Source organism: Coregonus lavaretus (assembly GCF_964263955.1).
Source record: "Coregonus lavaretus genome assembly, chromosome: 3".
Classification (NCBI taxonomy): domain Eukaryota; kingdom Metazoa; phylum Chordata; class Actinopteri; order Salmoniformes; family Salmonidae; genus Coregonus; species Coregonus lavaretus.
Genome location: NC_139990.1, coordinates 32926165 through 32949970, shown reverse-complemented (window position 1 = coordinate 32949970; position 23806 = coordinate 32926165). Strand labels below are relative to the sequence as shown.

General features: G+C 41.8%; 1 protein-coding gene across 1 annotated transcript; it reads left to right on the top strand.

Moving 5' to 3' along the window:
- Nucleotides 1–23806, top strand: LOC311116666 (small conductance calcium-activated potassium channel protein 2-like; the record flags this gene model as incomplete). Its single annotated transcript, XM_084157439.1, has 9 exons — nt 1–846; nt 3710–3805; nt 4113–4394; nt 13846–13967; nt 17913–18054; nt 22633–22743; nt 22985–23112; nt 23359–23428; nt 23582–23806. 9 exons carry the CDS (start codon nt 1–3, stop codon nt 23804–23806), a joined length of 2022 nt encoding a protein of 673 aa, XP_084013565.1.

Below are 23806 nucleotides of genomic sequence, written 5' to 3'. Positions count from 1 at the left end.
ATGGAGCCCTCACCCTCTATGAACTTAACAATGCAGGATGAGGAGGAGCAACATCCCCTCCTTCCATCAAAAGTGGTCCCTCCCCCTCCTGCTTTTGGCAACCAGTGCGGAAGGAACTACTCATGTCAAAAAGGGGGAGATCACTCAGTGTGGCTCGATGGAACCCAGTCATCACCCACCCTCTCATATTACAACGGCTGCCAATATATCTCACCCTCACCACGCTCCTCACCCCGAAGGGGAGACAATGAGAAAAAAGTTACGGGGAAGGAGGTGCACAAGGAAAAGAGAGGCGAGAAGCCAGCAGGGAATAAACAGAATGCAGGGCACAAGGATCGGATTTGGGGGAGTAAAACCAAAAAGGCAAGCCCACAGAGGCGCCAGCAGGACATGACATCCACTCAGTCACCCTACAAAGGACTCCGCATGTCTCAAATGGACTTAAAGGAGACAGAAAGTGGGCCACCCAGTGAAGGAGGTCAAAGGCTGGAGGCCACATCAATGGAGATGCAGGACCGCCAGAGCCTACCCGAGATCATCATTACAACCAAAGATGACTACCAGCCACATGCTCCCAACCAAACACCCAGCTCTGACAAGAATCACCCCAAGTCTGAGGCCAAGGCTGCCTATGGTGGAGGTGAGGAGACCAGTGTTGCGCAGCACAAGGATGGTGTCCATGACTGCCCTCACAAGAAGACCCAGAGCATCGGTCGTAGGCTGGTCCGCCGAAGGGCACTGTTTGAGAGGAGGCAGAGGCTGAATGACTGTGCACTCGCTGCGGGGATGTTTGGAGTGGTGGTCATGATCACCGAGACAGAGCTCTCCTGGAGCATCTACAGTAAGGTCAGCACTGGGAACTAGACCTGGGTTCAAATGCGTGATTTTTATATATACTTTGAGCGTTTGCTTGAGTTTGCTTGGAGTGCCAGATGGGCAGGGTTTGCAGTTTTGGGACTTTTCTATAGATTTATTAAGCCAGGCAAGTTCAACCAGGCACAGATCAAGTATTTATAGAGGCGAAAGAAACGCACACCTATTTAGGCGAGGTGCTGGCTAACGGAGTAAAACACTTGAAAAAGAAAAGGAGAGCCGCACACTCTAGGAGCTCAGATGCAATAATTGAATAACCTAATAACCAACGTTTCGACAAACAAGCTGTCTTCATCAGGGTATAATGACAAACACTGCGGGTCACTAGTTTATATAGTGTCAAAGGACACACGCAGGTGTCTGTAATCATGGCCGGGTGTGGCCTAATAGCATTGGTTAATTCACAGATAAACAGAACATACATGAGTGTCACAGAAAACTGCTTGACAACACCTTTTACAAGAAACTCAGAAGTGACCCCACTTCCCAATTTCAGAACACCATCTTTACTGTCCTAGATGGGTATTTAAGTTCTGGTCAAATCACCAAAAAAGAACCCAATTTTTTTGGCTATTCAACACCCTAAAATTGCCACTTTCTATACTTTGCCGAAATTACACAATCATTTTACAAAACCTCCAGGGCGCCCTATTGTAGCGGCATTGATGCAGTAACAGCCCCTGTTTTTATTAGACCTCTCGCAGAACAGCTCCCCTCCTTTGTAAAGGACACCAGCAGTATGATCTCTATTGTTGAATCTCTTGATCCTCTCCCTGATAATACCTTGTTAGTTACTTTTGATGTTGAGTCGTTATATATACGAATATTCCACACATTTTCTTTTGCAACGTGACCCAAATGAACTACCTTCCAGTGCATGCATTATAACACTGGCTGAAATAGTACTCACACACAACTACTTCATGTTTCTAAATGATTTCTTTATTCAGACGAAGGGTACTGCTATGGGATCCCCTATGGCTCGTAACTATGCTAATTTGTATGTGGGTTACATTGAGAAACAGTCAATTTTCAACCCTCAATATTTTCTTGCCTAACATTATTATTTGGAAACGGTACATTGATGATATATATTTGTTATATGGAGGGGTGACTTAAAACAGCTCCAGGCATTCTATGCTTTTCTTAACTCTTGTTCTGAGCACCTGAGATTTACTATGCAATGTGAAACACGTCAAATCAGTTTCCTTGATCTTCTGATTTTGTGTGAGGATAATGTTCTATACACTGATCTTTACAGGAAACCTACTGATCGTAACAGTTTGTTGAGGGCTGATAGTTGTCACCCGCTTCCCCTGAAAAACAGTTTGCCCTACAGCCAATTCTGTCAAATCAAAAGAATTTGTAAAAAACAATCAGATTTCGACAGAAATATGGCTGAGACGCAAAGAGAATTCAAGGAGAGGGGGTACAAAAATGGTCAGATTAATACTGCCATTGAGAAAATTCAAAACAAATCGAGACTTGACCTCTTTCAGGGACAGTCTCGCAAAAATAAGCATTCTTGCGTTATAACTACACGCTATTCAAAGTGCTCTGAACAAATTAAGGGAATCGTTCACAAACATTGGCACATTCTAAGATCTGATGACAGTATTGGTAATGTGTTTTCGGACCCTCCCCTGGTTGTATTCTCGTGGGGCAGAAACCTCAGAGATCAATTGGTAAACTCTGATTTACCACCCCTAAATATCCCTGCACAACGTCTATTTGCGCCTCTACCGGATGGAAACTACAAGTGTAATGGCTGCGCTCAATGCAATGGCACTTACAAATGTAGATCCTTTAAACACCCCCGAACAGGGAAACAGATCCCAATCAAAGGTGTTATTACATGCTCCACTAAGGCAGTTATTTATCTTATAACTTGTCCTTGTGGTAAGCATTATGTGGGTAAAACAAAGCGCGAATTAAAAGTACGAATCTTGGAACATCGTAGCACCATTAGGTGCAAAAACTCGACATACCCAGTCGCTGCCCACTTTTTGGAAGCGAACCACTCGATTTCGTCCCTACGTTATATCGGCATCGAACATGTCACCCTCCCTAGGAGAGGGGGTGACCTCGACAACTTATTGTTAAAACGAGAGGCTGCCTGGATCTTTAATTTAAAGACCCTTGCTCCCTTCGGTCTCAACTTAGACTTTGATTTGAAGCCATTCTTGTGATTATTGTGATTTTGCTATTCATTGTAAATGTTTGTGGGCCTATGTAGCCAAGTTGTATCTATGATCGTATGCTATCCATGTTTTTTGTATTTTCTGTTTATCTGTGAATTAACCAATGCTATTAGGCCACACCCGGCCATGATTACAGACACCTGCGTGTGTATATAAACTAGTGACCCGCAGTGTTTGTCATTATACCCTGATGAAGACAGCTTGTCTGTCGAAATGTTGGTTATTAGGTTATTAAATTATTGCATCTGAGCTCTTAGAGTGTGCAGCTTTACTTTTCTTTTACAGATCAAGTATTTGAAATGCTTGGGTAATTAGTGAGAAATAAGGAGTTCAAACGTACAGACAATTATTTGAAGGCCTTCAGTATTTGTTGCTGAATTAAGGTTACTGTGGCCAGGATTCAATCAGAGGCGCGTTGTAAAGCGCTGTGGACAATGCGCCTTTTAAAGGAAATGTTCCTGCGTTGGCGGAGATCGTATAAATCGGCTCAATCGGAAATTACCTTTAAATGTCAAACACGCTACAATGTGCCTATAATTTAATCCTGGCTGTACGTTATAAGAAGGCATATTTGCCTAAATAAAGGTTACTGTATGTTAAGATACGTGTGTCCACTACATGTGTGTTCCCTACAGAGCTCCATATACTCCATGGCTATGAAGTGTGTTATCAGCCTGTCCTCTCTCTTCCTGCTGGGTCTGATCATTGCCTACCACATCTGTGAGGTGCAGGTAATTTCGCCTCTCTGACTACCTACTACACTGCCCATACTCTCACTATCTTAAACTAGCTATGTGATCCCTCAGCTTAGATTATTTGAAGTCATTCTACTCTACAATAGTTTTTGTTATATACCAGACTATAGTATAGTAGAGGTTCTATTGCTAATGAGGAAAGTAGATGGTGACAGAGGGCAACCTTGTCTGGTACCTCTCATTATATCATTTATTACACTTTGACTACACTCTCAGTGACACTGTACTTCCTCTATGCTCTAACTCTGACATGGCTTTGTACCCATACTCCCATCACTGTTAGCTCTACATCCATGATAATGGATCAGAGGACTGGCAAATTGCCATGACAACAGAGCGGGTGAGCCTGATCGCCCTGGAGCTGTTTGTAGCGGCGGTGCACCCGTTCCCAGTGGGTCTGCCATTGTCATGGCAAGCCATGTCCCCCACGCTGTCAGAGACAGAGCTGGAGATCGTGCTGGCTCTGCCCATGTTCCTGCGACTCTACCTCCTGGGTCGTGCCTTGATGCTGCACAGCCGACTCTACACAGACACCGCCTCGCGCAGCATTGGCGCCCTCAACAAGGTCAACATTGGTCACCATGCAAGTGATGCAGCCTCTCCCTCAAATCTTAGTTACTTGCTTTAATGGACCTGTACATACTCAGGTTGTACAATAGCCGGAATGGTTTTGACTTGAAGTTCAGTAGTAAGTACCTTCTCCTTCAAATCGAAACGAATGTAAAGCAGCCCATTGGATTCCACAACACTTCCAGCAGCTACTCACCCCAACGCTAGGTGTTGCATTTTCATAGAATCCAATGGGCTGCTTTAGCATTGGCTAGCAGAGCATGCTGACAAAAAAGGCAGTTTAATAAAAACTAGTAGTATTTCAATCTTCTCGATATGGGATACTTAGAAGTACAGCTACATCTTCCATCCTTGGATTGAGGTACGTTTTCAAGCCATATCCCTCATTTGTCACTGTGGGTCAAACATACAGTGGGGAAAAAAAAAATTTGTCAGCCACCAATTGTGCAAGTTCTCCCACTTAAAAAGATGAGAGAGGCCTGTAATTTTCATCATAGGTACACATCAATTATGACAGACAAATTGAGCAAATTTGAAAGAAAATCCTGAAAATCACATTGTAGGATTTTTAATGAATTTATTTGCAAATTATGGTGGAAAATAAGTATTTGGTCACCTACAAACAAGCAAGATTTCTGGCTCTCACAGACCTGTAACTTCTTCTTTAAGAGGCTCCTCTGTCCTCCACTCGTTACCTGTATTAATGGCACCTGTTTGAACTTGTTATCAGTATAAAAGACACCTGTCCACAACCTCAAACAGTCACACTCCAAACTCCACTATGGCCAAGACCAAAGAGCTGTCAAAGGACACCAGAAACAAAATTGTAGACCTGCACCAGGCTGGGAAGACTGAATCTGCAATAGGTAAGCAGCTTGGTTTGAAGTAATCAACTGTGGGAGCAATTATTAGGAAATGGAAGACATACAAGACCACTGATAATCTCCCTCGATCTGGGGCTCCACGCAAGATCTCACTCCGTGGGGTCAAAATGATCACAAGAACGGTGAGCAAAAATCCCAGAACCACACAGGGGGACCTAGTGAATGACCTGCAGAGAGCTGGGACCAAAGTAACAAAGCCTACCATCAGTAACACACTACGCCGCCAGAGACTCAAATCCTGCAGTGCCAGACGTGTCCCCCTGCTTAAGCCAGTACATGTCCAGGCCCGTCTGAAGTTTGCTAGAGTGCATTTGGATGATCCAGAAGAGGATTGGGAGAATGTCATATGGTCAGATGAAACCAAAATAGAACTTTTTGGTAAAAACTCAACTCATCGTGTTTGGAGGACAAAGAATGCTGAGTTGCATCCAAAGAACACCATACCTACTGTGAAGCTTGGGGGTGGAAACATCATGCTTTGGGGCTGTTTTTCTGCAAAGGGACCAGGACGACTGATCCGTGTAAAGGAAAGAATGAATGGGGCCATGTATCGTGAGATTTTGAGTGAAAACCTCCCTCCATCAGCAAGGGGATTGAAGATGAAACGTGGCTGGGTCTTTCAGCATGACAATGATCCCAAACACACCGCCCGGGCAACGAAGGAGTGGCTTCGTAAGAAGCATTTCAAGGTCCTGGAGTGGCCTAGCCAGTCTCCAGATCTCAACCCCATAGAAAATCTTTGGAGGGAGTTGAAAGTCCGTGTTGCCCAGCGACAGCCCCAAAACATCACTGCTCTAGAGGAGATCTGCATGGAGGAATGGGCCAAAATACCAGCAACAGTGTGTGAAAACCTTGTGAAGACTTACAGAAAACGTTTGACATGTGTCATTGCCAACAAAGGGTATATAACAAAGTATTGAGAAACTTTTGTTATTGACCAAATACTTATTTTCCACCATAATTTGCAAATAAATTCATTAAAAATCCTACAATGTGATTTTCTGGAGAAAAAAAATCTCATTTTGTCTGTCATAGTTGACGTGTACATATGATTAAAATTACAGGCCTCTCTCATCTTTTTAAGTGGGAGAACTTGCACAATTGGTGGCTGACTAAATACTTTTTTCCCCCACTGTATTGGCATAGCATTGTTTCGACTTGAATGAGAAGGTACTTACTACTGAAATCAATAATATTTACACAATCATTGTGCGGTGTCTCCACAACGCTTGTGTAATTATTGTATTTTTATTTTTTTTACAACTTGAGTGTATACGGGGACACTACTATGACAGTGACACTACAGTACATTCTGCTTTGTCCCGCACCCCTCCTACGTCTCCCACTCTCTGCCGTGTTGTCCTGAGTTTCTACCAAATCCTCCCTCTGTAATTCCTTCCCTTGTTATTGCTTTTTAACACTGATCAAACTGATGACCTTGAACTTCCCATTTGGCTTTGCAAACCTCAGATTCATGCAAACCTCAGATTCATGTTGTGTTGTATTGAATTGTGGTTATTGGACCATTCTCTCCATTCTCACTGTGGATATGTATATATTGTCATGGAAATTACCACCAGGGACATCTGAAGTCAATATTAAATTAATCATTCTTTATTATCAGCTAGCTAGAGAGGTTCCAACCCACTCAATGCACCATAGTACACATGTCGGTCAGGAGCTCCGCCAGGGCAGTCACGTTAGCTCTCTTATATACTACTTACACAGACAAGTTATATTTGCATGATTTAGCTTATTCATTATGCATAATTAATTCATCATTAACGTTTGGTTCATGCATGTGACCGACCAATACCTCACAAGGCATCTTCTATACAAGCTGAGACCTTGAAACTGAGGCACTCCTTTCGGTTCTCAAAACAATGTTCTGGGTGTACTGCCAAATTGCAGATACTGATAGTGAGGATTCCTTCCAGGCACGATCATGAACCCAGTCTAATTGTTTATTAGAAAACCAAAAATACAATTTTCCTTCACAATATATATATATATATATATATATATATATATATATATATATATACAGTTGAAGTTGGAAGTTTACATACACCTAAGCCAAATACATTTAAACTAAGTTTTTAACAATTCCTGACATTTAATCCTTGTAAAAATTCCCTGTCTTAGGTAATTTAGGATCACCACTTTATCTTAAGAATGTGAAATGTCAGAATAATAGTAGAGAGAATTATTTCTTTCAGCTTTTATTTCTTTCATCACATTCCCAGTGGGTCAGAAGTTTACATACACTCAATTAGTATTTGGTAGCGTTGCCTTTAAATTGTTTAACTTGGGTCAAACGTTTCGGGTAGCCTTCCACAAGCTTCCCACAATAAGTTGGGTGAATTTTGGCCCATTCCTCCTGACAGAGCTGGTGTAACTGAGTCAGGTTTGTAGGCCTCCTTGCTCACACACGCTTTTTCAGTTCTGCCCACAAATGTTCTATAAGATTGAGGTCAGGGCTTTGTGATGGCCACTCCAATACCTTGACTTTGTTGTCCTTAAGCCATTTTGCCACAACTTTGTAAGTATACTTGGCATCATTGTCCATTTAGAAGACCCATTTGCGACCAAGCTTTAACTTCCTGACTGATGTCTTGAGATGTTGCTTCAATATATCCACATAATTTTCCTTCCTCATGACGCCATCTATTTTGTGAAGTGCACCAGTCCCTCCTGCAGCAAAGCACCCCCACAGCATGATGTTGCCACCCCCGTGCTTCACGGTTGGGATGGTGTTCTTCGGCTTGCAAGCAACCCCCTTTTTCCTCCAAACATAACGATGGTCATTATGGCCAAACAGTTATATTTTTGTTTCATCAGACCAGAGGACATTTCTCCAAAAAGTACGATCTTTGTCCCCATGTGCAGTTGTAAACAGTAGTCTGGCTTTTTTATGGCGGTTTTGGAGCAATGGCTTCTTCCTTGCTGAGCGGACTTTCAGGTTATGTCGATATAGGACTCGTTTTACTGTGGATATAGATACTTTTGTACCCGTTTCCTCCACCATCTTCACAAGGTCCTCTACTGTCCTTCTGGGATTGATTTGCACTTTTCGCACCAAAGTATGTTAATCTCTAGGAGACAGAACGCGTCTCCTTCCTGAGCGGTATGACGGCTGCGTGGTCCCATGGTGTTTATACTTGCGTACTATTGTTTGTACAGATGAACATGGTACCTTCAGGCATTTGGAAATTGCTCCCAAGGAGGAACCAGACTTGTGGAGGTCTACAATGTTTTTTCTGAGGTCTTTGCTGATTTCTTTTGATTTTCCCATGATGTCAATCAAAGAGGCACTGAGTTTGAAGGTAGGCCTTGAAATACATCCACAGGTACACCTCCAATTGACTCAAATGATGTCAATTAGCCTATCATAAGCTTCTAAAGCCATGACATCATTTTCTGGAATTTTCCAACCTGTTTAAAGGCACAGTCAACTTAGTGTGTAAACTTCTGACCCACTGGATTGTGATACAGTTAATTATAAGTGAAATAATCTGTCTGTAAACAATTGTTGGAAAAATTACTTGTGTCATGCACAAAGTAGATGTCCTGATTGACTTGCCAAAACTATAGTTTCTTAACAAGAAATTTGTGGAGTGGTTGAAAAATGACTTTGAATGACTCCAACCTAAGTGTATGTAAACTTCCGACTTCAACTATATACAGTGGGGGAAAAAAGTATTTACAGTGAGGGGAAAAAAGTATTTGATCCCCTGCTGATTTTGTACGTTTGCCCACTGACAAAGAAATTATCTGTCTATAATTTTAATGGTAGGTTTATTTGAACAGTGAGAGACAGAATAACAACAAAAAAATCCAGAAAAACGCATGTTATAAATTGATTTGCATTTTAATGAGGGAAATAAGTATTTGACCCCCTCTCAATCAGAAAGATTTCTGGCTCCCAGGTGTCTTTTATTCAGGTAACGAGCTGAGATTAGGAACACACTCTTAAAGGGAGTGCTCCTAATCTCAGTTTGTTACCTGTATAAAAGACACCTGTCCACAGAAGCAATCAATCAATCAGATTCCAAACTCTCCACCATGGCCAAGACCAAATAGCTCTCCAAGGATGTCAGGGACAAGATTGTAGACCTACGCAAGGCTGGAATGGGCTACAAGACCATCGCCAAACAGCTTGGTAAGAAGGTGACAACAGTTGGTGTGATTATTCGCAAATGGAAGAAACACAAAAGATCTGTCAATCTCCCTCGGCCTGGGGCTCCATGCAAGATCTCACCTCGTGGAGTTGCAATGATCATGAGAACGGTGAAGAATCAGCCCAGAACTACACAGGAGGATCTTGTTAATGATCTCAAGGCAGCTGGGACCATAGTCACCAAGAAAACAATTGGTAACACACTACGCCGTGAAGGACTGAAATCCTGCAGCGCCCGCAAGGTCCCCCTGCTCAAGAAAGCACATATACAGGCCCGTCTGAAGTTTGCCAATGAACATCTGAATAATTCAGAGGAGAACTGGGTGAAAGTGTTGTGGTCAGATGAGACCAAAATCGAGCTCTTTGGCATCAACTCAATTCGTCGTGTTTGGAGGAGGAGGAATGCTGCCTTTGAACCCAAGAACACCATCAACACCGTCAAACATGGAGGTGGAAACATTATGCTTTGGGGGTGTATTTCTGCTAAGGGGACAGGACAACTTCACCGCATCAAAGGGACGATGGACGGGGCCATGTACCGTCAAATCTTGGGTGAGAACCTCCTTCCCTCAGCCAGGGCATTGAAAATGGGTCGTGGATGGGTATTCCATCATGACAATGACCCAAAACACACGGCCAAGTCAACAAAGGAGTGGCTCAAGCAGAAGCACATTAAGGTCCTGGAGTGGCCTAGCCAGTCTCCAGACCTTAATCCCATAGAAAATCTGTGGAGGGAGCTGAAGGTTCGAGTTGCCAAACGTCAGCCTCGAAACCTTAATGACTTGGAGAAAATCTGCAAAGAGGAGTGGGACAAAATCCCTCCTGAGATGTGTGCAAACCTGGTGGCCAACTACAAGAAACGTCTGACCTCTGTGATTGCCAACAAGGGTTTTGCCACCAAGTACTAAGTCATGGGGGTCAAATACTTATTTCCCTCATTAAAATGAAAATCAATTTATAACATTTTTGACATGTGTTTTTCTGGATTTTTTGGTTGTTATCCTGTCTCTCACTGTTCAAATATACCTACCATTAAAATTATAGACTGATCATGTCTTTGTCAGTGGGCAAACGTACAAAATCAGCAGGGGATCAAAAACTGTTTTCCCTCACTGTAGTCAGCCACCAATTGTGCAAGTTCTCCCACTTAAAAAGATGAGAGAGGCCTGTAATTTTCATCATAGGTACACGTCAGCTATGACAGACAAAATGAGGAAAGAAAATCCAGAAAATCACATTGTAGGATTTTTTATGAATTTATTTGCAAATTATGGTGGAAAATAAGTATTTGGTCAATAACAAAAGTTTCTCAATACTTTGTTATATACCCTTTGTTGGCAATGACACAGGTCAAACGTTTTCTGTAAGTCTTCACAAGGTTTTCACACACTGTTGCTGGTATTTTGGCCCATTCCTCCATGCAGATCTCCTTGCTCCATGCAGTGATGTTTTGGGGCTGTCGCTGGGCAACACGGACTTTCAACTCCCTCCAAAAATTTTCTATGGGGTTGAGATCTGGAGACTGGCTAGGCCACTCCAGGACCTTGAAATGCTTCTTACGAAGCCACTCCTTCGTTGCCCGGGCGGTGTGTTTGGGATCATTGTCATGCTGAAAGACCCAGCCACGTTTCATCTTCAATGCCCTTGCTGATGGAAGGAGGTTTTCACTCAAAATCTCACGATACATGGCCCCATTCATTCTTTCCTTTACACGGATCAGTCGTCCTGATCCCTTTGCAGAAAAACAGCCCCAAAGCATGATGTTTCCACCCCCAAGCTTCACAGTAGGTATGGTGTTCTTTGGATGCAACTCAGCATTCTTTGTCCTCCAAACACGACGAGTTGAGTTTTTACCAAAAAGTTATATTTTGGTTTCATCTGACCATATTACATTCTCCCAATCCTCTTCTGGATCATCCAAATGCACTCTAGCAAACTTCAGACGGGCCTGGACATGTACTGGCTTAAGCAGGGGGACACGTCTGGCACTGCAGGATTTGAGTCCCTGGCGGCGTAGTGTGTTACTGATGGTAGGCTTTGTTACTTTGGTCCCAGCTCTCTGCAGGTCATTCACTAGGTCCCCCCGTGTGGTTCTGGGATTTTTGCTCACCGTTCTTGTGATCATTTTGACCCCACGGGGTGAGATCTTGCGTGGAGCCCCAGATCGAGGGAGATTATCAGTGGTCTTGTATGTCTTCCATTTCCTAATAATTGCTCCCACAGTTGATTTCTTCAAACCAAGCTGCTTACCTATTGCAGATTCAGTCTTCCCAGCCTGGTGCAGGTCTACAATTGTGTTTCTGGTGTCCTTTGACAGCTCTTTGGTCTTGGCCATAGTGGAGTTTGGAGTGTGACTGTTTGAGATTGTGGACAGGTGTCTTTTATACTGATAACAAGTTCAAACAGGTGCCATTAATACAGGTAACGAGTGGAGGACAGAGGAGCCTCTTAAAGAAGAAGTTACAGGTCTGTGAGAGCCAGAAATCTTGCTTGTTTGTAGGTGACCAAATACTTATTTTCCACCATAATTTGCAAATAAATTCATTAAAAATCCTACAATGTGATTTTCAGGATTTTTTTTTCTCAATATGTCTGTCATAGTTGACGTGTACCTATGATGAAAGTTACAGGCCTCTCTCATCTTTTTAAGTGGGAGAACTTGCACAATTGGTGGCTGACTAAATACTTTTTTTCCTCACTGTATATATATATATATATACACACACTACCAGTCAAAAGTTTGGACACACCTACTCATTCAAGGGATTTTCTTATTTTTACATTGTAGATTAATAGTGAAGACATCAAAACTATGAATTAACATATATGGAATCATGTAGTAAATAAAAGTGTTAAACAAATCAAAATATATTTTATATTTGAGATTCTTCAAAATAGCCACCCTTTGCCTTGATGACAGCTTTGCACACTCTTGGCATTCTCTCAACTAGCTTCACCTGGAATACTTTTCCAACAGTCTTGAAGGAGTTCCCACATATGCTGAGCACTTGTTGGCTGCTTTTCCTTCACTCTGCCGTCCGATTCATCCCAAACCATCTCAATTGGGTTGAGGTCGGGGGATTGTGGAGGCCAGGTCATCTGATGCAGCACTCCATCACTCTCCTTCCTGGTCAAATAGCCTTACACAGCCTGGAGGTGTGTTGGGTCATTATCCTGTTGAAAAACAAATGATAGTCCCACTAAGCCCAAAGCAGATGGGATGGCGTATCGCTGCAGAATGCTGTGGTAGCCATGCTGGTTAAGTGTGCCTTATATTTTAAATAAATCACAGACAGTGTCACCAGCAAAGCACCCCCACACCATAACACCTCCTCCTCCATGCTTTACGGTGGGAACCACACATGCAGAGATCATCCGTTCTCCCACACCGCGTCTCACAAAGACACGGTGGTTTGAACCAAAAATCTCAAATTTGGACTTCAGACCAAAGGACACATTTCCACCGGTCTAATGTCCATTGCTCATGTTTCTTGGCCCAAGCAGGTCTCTTCTTATTATTGGTGTCCTTTAGTAATGGTTTCTTTGCAGCAATTCGACCATGAAGGCCTGATTCACACAGTCTCCTCTGAACAGTTGATGTTGAGATGTGTCTGTTACTTAAACTCTGTGAAGCATTTATTTGGCCTGCAATTTCTGAGGCTAGTAACTCTAATGAACTCTATCTCTGCAGCAAAGGTAACTCTGGGTCTTCCTTTCCTGTGGCGGTCCTCGTGAGAGCCATTTTCATCATAGCGCTTGATGGTTTTTGCGACTGCACTTGAAGAAACTTTCAAAGTTCTTGAAATGTTCCAGATTGACTGACCTTCATGTCTTAATGATGGACTGTCGTTTCTCTTTGCTTATTTGAGCTGTTCTTGCATTAAATGGACTTGGTCTTTTACCAAATAGGGCTATTTTCTGTATACCACCCCTACCTTATCACAACACAACTGATTGGCTCAAACACATTAAGAAGGAAAGAAATTCCACAAATTAATTTTCAACAAGGCACACCTGTTAATTGAAATGCATTCCAGGTGACTACCTCATGAAGCTGGTTGAGAGAATGCCAAGAGTGTGCAAAGCTGTCATCAAGGCAAAGGGTGGCTACTTTGAAGAATCTCAAATATAAAATATATTTTGATTTGTTTAAGACTTTTTGGCTTACTACTTGATTCCATATGTGTTATTTCATAGTTTTGATGTCTTCACTGTTATTCTACAATGTACAAAATAGTACAAATAAAGAAAAACCCTGGAATGAGTAGGTGTGTCCAAACTTTTGACTGGTACTGTATATATTTTTTGGTATATATTTTCCTTTATTATTTCCCCCTAACCCTACCACTGTGGATATTAATATTATTATTACTTGTATCCAGATCCACTTCAACAGCCGTTTTGTGGTCAAAACCCTGATGACAATCTACCCTGGCACTGTGTTGATGATCTTCAGCGTCTCTCTGTGGCTAGTCGCTGCATGGGGCCTACATGTCTGTGAGAGGTGAGTGACTACAATTTACATTACATTTTAGTCATTTAGCAGACGCTCTTATCCAGAGCGACTTACAGTTAGTGAGTGCATACTTTTTCCATACTGGCCCCCCGTGGGAATCGAACCCACAACCCTGGCGTTGCAAGCGCCATGCTCTACCAACTGAGCTACAGGAGGGAAAGGGCTAAGAAGGGAAAGGGAGTAGAGAGAGGAAGGAGGGAAATAGGCATTATACTTTTGCCAGGATTCATTCAAAGCAGTGTTAATTTCGTCAACTAAAATAGTGACTACAATATTCGTCAAACACCTATTCTTCAGTGGCAATTGATGACAATAAATAGACCCAGAAAAAAATATAACTAAACGAAAATGATTTTTAATTTCAGTTGACTAAAACAAGACAAGACAAAATCATCTCTGTGACTAAAATCGGACTACTAAGTGGACTGGGCAAGAGTTTTTGGAGAGATTGAGAACTTTTCAGTGATAAGCTCAATTAATATTAGCAGGACAGATGCGCAGTGCAGTTCTGTTCAGCAGTGGGAAGGACTCGTCCATCAAACACAGGCTACATCAGTTGGTAAGCTGCAGGGAAGCAAGCAATCAGTGTGGACAGACAGGCACAGGCTCCGCTCCGGCTCGGCCTCCGATTATAGCCTGCCTACACATTGCACTTGCGAGTCTCTTGCTTCACCACCAGCCTTCTAATTAGCTTTACGAAATCAAAAACAATAGCTGCATTGAGTTTAATAGTAAAATAACAGTCTAGCTATGTTTTTCTCTCCCTTTAGTAGGCTATAGAAAGTAGTCTGTCTTTGAATTTGTAGTCTCTCTCAACCCTACCACTTTTCCCACTGCATTTCATATACAGATTCTGTAGCCAAGTCTCCCTCTTTTCCTCAGAGAAAACAGTTTGATTCTACCGTTGAAAAGATGACTCATAATACCGGCGCTACGTTTTTTTCTTTCTATCGTGCATTGGCACAATAGAAAGACATACTCTATGTCGGCTCTATTTATGTAATTTCTATCTGCAACGTTCTAGAACGTTTTTCAACTGAACGTGGCTCTGGTAACATTATCAGTAGCCTATATACAAAGAAAGAAAGGAAAAGGGATAGCAAACAATTTATTGACAACATTTATCTTGCCACTATGCTGTATCTGAATTGGTAAATAACTTTATTTTGAGTTAAAGCTGCAATATGTAACTTTTTGGGCAACCTGACCAAATGCACATAGAAATGTGAGTTATAGATCTGTCATTCTCATTGAAATCATGTCTAAGAAGCGGTATATCTGTTCTATGTGCGCTATTTCTATGCTTCCCGTTCTTCTGGGTGAAACAGTCATTAGCTCTCGTTCTACTTTTGGACATCCATGTGGAACGTTGATAACAATGGCAATGACGCGACCGAGTGATGGAGGTGCAACCCATACTACTTTGCCAATACTTTGCGACACCTTCTGGTGATTCTCTCTCTCTTTCTTTCTGTTTCTCTCTCTTTCTCAATGTTTCTCTCTGTTTCTCTCTCTCTCTCTGCTTGTGTGTGTCTGTTTGTTTTGTATGTAATGTGCAATATCTATGTAGGCTGAATTAGGAATTTACATGGCCAGATAATTCTTATATAGGCAAATATAATATTATTCTTATACAGTTGAAGTCGGAAGTTTACATACACCTTAGCCAAATACATTTAAACTCAGTTTTTCACAATTCCTGACATTTAATCCTAGTAAAACTTCCCTGTCTTAGATCAGTTAGGATCACCACTTTATTTTAAGAATGTGAAATGTCAGAATAATAGTAGAGAGAATTATTTATTTCAGCTTTTAATTCTTTCATCACATTCCCAGTGGGTCAGAAGTTTACATACACTCAATTAGTATTTGGTAGCATTACCTTTAAATTGTTTAACTTGGGTCAAACGTTTCAGGTAGCCTTCCACAAGCTTCCCACAATAAGTTGGGTGAATTTTGGCCCATTCCTCCTGACAGAGCTGGTGTAATTGAGTCAGGATTGTAGGTCTCCTTGCTCGCACACGCTTTTTCAGTTCTGCCCACAAATGTTCTATAGGATTGAGGTCAGGGCTTTGTGATGGCCACTCCAATACCTTGTCTTTGATGTCCTTAAGCCATTTTGCCACAACTTTGGAAATATGCTTGGGGTCATTGTCCATTTGGAAGACCTATTTGCGACCAAGCTTTAACTTCCTGACTGATGTCTTGAGATGTTGCTTCAATATATCCACATCATTTTCCTTCCTCATGATGCAATCTATTTTGTGAAGTGCACCAGTCCCTCCTGCAGAAAAGCACCCCCACAGCATGATGCTGCCACCCCCGTGCTTCACGGTTGGGATGGTGTTCTTCGGCTTGCAAGCAACCCCCTTTTTCCTCCAAACATAACGATGGTCATTATGGCCAAACAGTTATATTTTTGTTTCATCAGACCAGAGGACATTTCTCCAAAAAGTACGATCTTTGTCCCCATGTGCAGTTGCAAACCGTAGTCTGTCTTTTTTATGGCGGTTTTGGAGCAGTGGCTTCTTCCTTGCTGAGTGGCCTTTCAGGTTATGTCGATATAGGACTCGTTTTACTGTAGATATAGATACTTTTGTACCTGTTTCCTCCAGCATCTTCACAAGGTCCTTTGCTGTTGTTCTGGGATTGATTTGCACTTTTCGCACCAAAGTACGTTCAACTCTAGGAGACAAAACGCGTCTCCTTCCTGAGCGGTATGACGGCTGCGTGGTCCCATGGTGTTTATACTTGCGTACTATTGTTTGTACAGATGAACATGGTACCTTCAGGCATTTGGAAATTGCTCCCAAGGATGAACCAGACTTGTGGAGGTCTACATTCTTTTTTCTGAGGTCTTGACTGTTTTCTTTTCATTTTCCCATGATGTCAAGCAAAGAGGCACTGAGTTTGAAGGTAGGCCTTGAAATACATCCACAGGTACACCTCTAATTGACTCAAATTATGTCAATTAGCCTATCAGAAGCTTCTAAAGCCATCACATCATATTTTTTGAATTTTCCAAGCTGTTTAAAGGCACAGTCAACTTAGTGTATGTAAACTTCTGACCCACAGGAATTGTGATACAGTGAATTATAAGTGAAATAATCTGTCTGTAAACAATTGTTGGAAAAATTACTTGTGTCATGCAAAGTATACTTGCCAAAACTATAGTTTGTTAACAAGAAATGTGTGGAGTGGTTGAAAAACGAGTTTTAATGACTCCAACCTAAATGTATGTAAACTTCCGACTTCAACTGTATATGTTTGTCATATTTCTGCTGTTGGGAAGAATAGGTTGTCATACAGAAGAAAATGTAGTAGGACAAAGCTATGTATGTTTGTGCACATGGAATTCAGTGATTTATGTTTACTATAGGTTAATGACTAAAATGTGACTAAAAGGAAAGGGCATTTAGTTGACTAAAATGGCCCACTGTTTTTTTATAATAACTAGACTAAATCATTATTCAAATGACAAAAATGTGACTTAATGATATTTTAGTCAAAATTAGACTAGACTAAATCTAAAAAATAGTGCAAAAATTAACACTGATTCAAAGGTGCACACTACACTACAGACAATGCACCTTTTAAAGGTAATTTATACTTCAGCCGACATCCGCAGCGTTTACCGTGAATGCAATCTCTGCAAACGTGGGGGAAATGGCCTTTAAAAGATGCATTGTCGGTAGTGCAGTGAGCCGTGTTGCAATGCGCCTTTCAATGAATCCCGGCCTTGGTGACTATATGACTTGGACCAACCTGTGCTGTGACTGACATTAGATGGGCCCATCATAAGTTGTCAGTCATATAACAAATACAGTCAAATATCATACTCCTAGACTGAAACGAGTTTATTTGTTAAATGTTAATATGATGAGTGGACGAGACAGAGGAAAGCTGAACCATCATCCTTCCCCTGTCCTATAGACACCACAACTATAAGGACCTGAGCAGTAACTACATGGAGGCCCTGTGGATGGTCTCGGTCACCTTCTTGTCCATTGGTTACGGGGATGTTGTTCCCAACACCTACTGTGGCCGCAGCATCTGTCTACTCACTGGCATCATGGTAAGCAGTTTCTGCAAAGTACGAAAAGCTCTCGCACAGCTGAGTCGACTTGTTGCAGGTGCGTAGGAATAATTCGATGACGCCTCTATAGAAAATTTAAGAAAAGGGGGTGGGCATCATTGTACAGTGCCTTCAGAAAGTATTCATACCCATTGACTTATTCCACATTTTGTTGTGTTACAGCCTGAATTCAAAATTGATTAAATATTTGTTTAAATCTCACCCATCTACACACAATACCTCATAATTTAGAAATGCTACCAAATGTATTGAAAATGAAATTCAGAAATCTCATTTACATAAATATTCACACCCCTGAGTCAATACATGATAGAATCACCTTTGGCAGTGATTACAGCTCTGAGTCTTTCTGGGTAAGTCTCTAAGAGCTTTGCACACCTGGATTGTACATTTGCACATTATTATCTGTCAAGTTCAGTGGCGATTTTAGCATGTAAATCTTGGTGGGGCAAGCTCCCCCAGAAAAATGGGAGATGCATGTCAGCAAAGCCACTACACAACACAACACTAAACAATACATTAATTGCACTATACCGGGGACAAACAGTGCCCACAAACTGTTAGGGCCTACATAAAGTTGTCCCAATAGCAGAGCTTTCCTTTCAGCACCATGGAGTGAATCCATACCACCGCTACACCTGGCTATCAGCGGAGCCTTGTCCGGCAGCGAAACAGTTCATTTACTGCCTTTTTAAAAATCATAGCTGATATCATAGCTGATATGTGGTTACTACTGACTCCTTGTGGATTTGTGTAAGTCGATAAGGAAGGAAAATACAATCATGAGGATCCACATTTATATACAATATACCGACACACAGACAGCGCATTGCGCAAACAAAACAACCCTTGCAATATCAACTGGAATTACATGGGTCTATTACTGAAATGTTTGTTGAAAACAAATATTTGAATGGGAAACATGGTTACAGACCCAACAATATTATATAGTATCTCCTCCTCATCAAGAAAAGCACATAAGGTAATTATAATACACAAAGTAAGCAAAACAATGAAATCATTCCAACATTGCCTAAAATCATGAATAAGATACTAATGAGATAGACCTACAGTATATAGGCAATAGGCCTATAACAATTGAGATGTACAAACTATGGCATAAGGAAACGATGAACGGATAAGAGGCAATCCGTAATTTCGATTAAGACATTAATGAGCGAGCTAGGACGGACGTAGTTAATATAACTATTTGTTTAGCACTTTTGAAATGTACAGCGACATAATTCAGAACATGGGCCGTTCTTACAGTATTCTCCCTGTACACCAAGTCAGAACCATAGGATAAATAAAGGGGGCATATAAGCAGACAAAGAAAGCTCTTACAATATTCGATGATGACATTTCTCTAAAACATGCTATAGGCTACATGTGCACCACCAAGTCAGAACAGTAGGCTAAGTTCTGAGGGGGAAAGGGACCAAATTATTAGGGTGAGGCACATGGGCTACTAACAGCATACTACACAACATACACTTAGTATTACTTTCTTAGCTACAGTATACATATCTCCCTGGCATATTACATCATTTAGCGAGACATTTTTGGACTCACCATTGTTGGTCTGTGCTCACTTGAACAGGAAGGTGGCACCGCGGTCCTTCTTGTGGGCAAATTCTGTCATCAAACTTTGTCATCAAAGTCTGTCATTCTCTGGATTTATGGTGCTTTCAATACAACTGGGAACTCTGAAAAAAACAAGGTCGAATCATGACTTCAGTGATCTTCAGGTCGGAGCACGAGTTCTAGACTTGGAATTCTGAGTTGGATGACCGTTCAAAACGTATTTTCCCAGTCAGACTCGTTCTTTTTCGAGTTCCCAGTTATCTCACTGAAGTCTGAGATTTCCTAGTTACGAGTTTCCAGTTGTTTTAAATGCGGCAGAAGTCATGCTGGATTGACAGCATGGCTAATGTATTCAACTTTTTCTGGCCCATGGTGTTGTGTGTGAATGTTTATCCTTTTAAGCTTGGAAAAGAGACCCTTTCAGACAGATGTTTTAAATCCTTAAACCCAGACTTGAACCACACACCTTCTCCACCGAATAGCAGGCAGGGGAAGCAAAATATTGATTGCTTTGCAACGCTGATTCCTTCCAAACCACTCATGTTTATGTCCAATGGCCGATGAGCACCGATACGTTTTATCTATCATTTCTCTTCATATGACAAAGATTGAAAAGGATTTGCCAGTAGATTGTCGACATGATTCATGATGATGACTGCTTGTCTAGCTTGCTAGCTAAGATTTTGAAAGCATGATGTTGACATGTCCAAAGGTACGGTAGACATAACGTGATTTTACATCATTTTATCTGTGGCCAATGACCTTGAGCCTTCTTGGATGGGCATTTCTAATGTAAATCTATGGTAGCACCAAAGGGGGCTTGAACTGCCTACCTCTCCCTGTAGATTCTGCAGTGACGTAGTGTCCCCATGTGTGACAGAACACTGAGCCAATCACGGCGCAACTAAAGAAGATTACCAACGCCTACGCTCTGTATTGTCCGCTGACTGCCCCTCCACCACAGAAAGCACTGAGCTAGGCTCTGCCCCACCTGCCCTGAATGACGGGTCGCCACTGGTCAAGTTGGTTGTTGATCATTGCTAGATGCCATTTTCAAGTCTTGCCATAGATTTTCAAGCCGATTTAAGTGAAACCTGTAACTAGGCCACTCAGGAACATTCAATGTCGTATTGGTAAGCAATTCCAGTGTATATTTGGTGTGTCTGTTGGAAAGCAGACTGAACCAGGTTTTCCAATAGGATTTTGCTGTTTTTTCCGGGGGGTTTTTTATCCTAAAAAAACTCCCTAGTCCTTGCCGATGACAGGCACACCCATAACATGATGCAGCCACCACCATGCTTGAAAATATGAAGAGTGGTACTCAGTGATGTGTTGTGTTGGATTTGCCCCAAACATAACGCTTTGTATTCAGGACATGAAGTTAATTTCTTTGCCACATTTTTTGCAGTTTTACTTTAGTGCCTTATTGCGAACAGGATGCATGTTTTGGAATAGTTGTTCTTCTTTTCACTCTGTCATTTAGGTTAGTATTGTGGAGTAACTACAATGTTGTTGATCCATCCTCAGTGTTCTCCTATCACAGCCATTAAACTCTGTAACTGTTTTAAAGTCACCATTGGCCTCTAAGCGGTTTCCTTCCTCTCCGGCAATTGAGTTAGGACACCTGTATTTGTGTAGTGACTGAGTGTATTGATACACCATCCAAAGTGTAATTAATAACTTCACCATGCTCAAAGGGATATTTAATGTCTCCTTTTGTCCTTTTTACCCATCTACCTGTCATCGGTCTATTTTTAAAATTTAATAATTATTTTTGACAGTAACCCTCCATTACTGTCAAACTCGGATTCAAAGGCGCATATCAGACCAAGAGCCTAATGCTTCTTAGGCAAATCTTTAAGCATTTTAGTTTAGAAGTGACATTTACAGGGATGGTAAAAACAGCATGATTGCCGTAACAACATCAGGGAAACTGGGCAGAAAGCAAGTGGTGCTTCAAATACAGCAGTTCTGCAAAATCTTTAATTGAGCCTCTCATTCTCCTTAATTGTCGGCCTCAACACGTTATGGAAAGAGATTAACTGTATAGGAAGCTCTGGGGACAGATCGTCTGGATACTGGACAGCCAATAAATTGGCAGATGCAAACAGATTATCATCTTTAGCAGACAACAGTTTTTGAGGGCTTGAACAAAATAAGCGTTTTGCGATTTCGTTTATACTGGTGAACCGGCGTTTGAGTTGTGTGGTTGCAATATCAACAGTCCCTTATCTCTGGTATATCTTGGTGTGCATCATTCAAGACTAAGTTTAAATTGTGTGCAGCGCAATTCTTTCCTCATTGTTAGGCTATTTGATGTATCATTTTTTATAAAAAGTGTATAAATAGAAGCTAAATAGCAGCAAAATACAGTATATAGCTATAGATATTACACTGCAGAATTAAACAATCCCTTGTAAACTAATGTTTTGAAGGTGGACTGACTATTATTTGGCATGAAGACTGGTTTTCCCCACAACAACTTTCTATCCAAGCTCGGAGAAAGCGCAAGGACGGCTTATGTCATGCAGGTTCAGGTACCCTATACAGGACAGTAGGTATATATTTTAAAACATTAATTGGTAGCTGATTAGTATACTGTTGCATCGAAAATGTATTGCATTTCCAACTTGAATTACTGAACAAGTAATTACATTATTGTCATCAGCCAGCAGTCTAAAAATGGCAGCATTGTGACACCGTATATAGCTTCGTGAAATGTTAGGCTTAACATGAGAAAATTACGACCAAATAGGCCTACCAATAAACATTTATCAATTAGCTAAAGCAATGCTATACATGCCCTGGCACCACAGAAAGCCTATCATCGATTCGATAGGCATGCAGCCGCATAGACCTTGCAGTGGTCCAGAGAAACTGTGTTACTCCAGTGAGGGCAGTATCATAATTTTACAGTATTATTCCAACCTGTTTATTTCTCTCTTTCACACATGCACACAAACACATACACAGGGGGCTGGTTGCACAGTGCTGGTGGTTGCCGTGGTTGCCAGGAAACTGGAGCTGACTAGGGCAGAGAAACACGTCCACAACTTCATGATGGACTCCCATTTTACAAAAGGGGTAAAACTCACCTGATTTAACATGTGAATGTATTCAATAGTGGTCTTTGGAACCTTGACTTAACATGTGATGTGAGATACATTCAATGGTGGCCTGTAGAGTTGTATGAATCATGGCACCCTATTCCCTATATAATAGTACACCGATCCAAAGTAATACACTACGTAGGGAATATGGTGCCATTTAGGACACAGCCATAGAAAACTGAGTGTTGGACGAGGAAACAATTGTTCTCTTCCAGATAAAAATTGCTGCAGCAAATGTACTAAGAGAGACTTGGATGATCTACAAACACACCAAGCTTGCCAGGGAGAGAGACCACTGTAGAGTACGCATGCACCAGAGGAAGCTGCTACTCGCCATCCACCAGTAAGGCACCAATCAGAACACACTTCCCCAAGTAACCCACCAATCAGCTTAGATATTCCCCTCTGAGATATCACACATTACATCACATGCCCAGGTGTGTTACAACTCTAGAACTTGTGAAACGCCAACTGTAATATAGAAATGATAATTCTCTGGTCATCATGAATTATATTTTCAATTTGTTGTACCTGTCCTGTGCTTATTTCTGAATGTTAGATATCTTCTTCCTCTGTGTGTTCTCCCCAGGCTGCGTGATGTGAAGATGGAGAGGAGGAAGTTGGCTGACCAGGCCAACACGCTTGTGGATCTCTGCAAGGTGAGACGGGCAGTCACCCCATAGGTTCACCCACTACTGTTGCAACAACCAAATATGACCAATATTCTAGAGAAGGTAGCAATCAACTATCTTCTAAATGTTCTCATTGCCCCCTCTCATTCTCGTACCACTCTGCACCTCTTTCCCATGTAGATGCAGAATCTGATGTATGACGTGCTGTCAGAGGTGAGTGGATTCCGAGGGGACCTGGAAACACACATAAACAGTCTGCAGCAGAATGTGGAGGAGCTGAGAGAAGGCTTTAGGACCCTGATGCCCCTCCTCTCCAGCACCCTCTCCACACAGAACTCTTCCATCCGCCACCTGCTAAGGGAGAGGGAAGAGCAGCCAGACACGGAGAATGGGAGGGCAGGATAG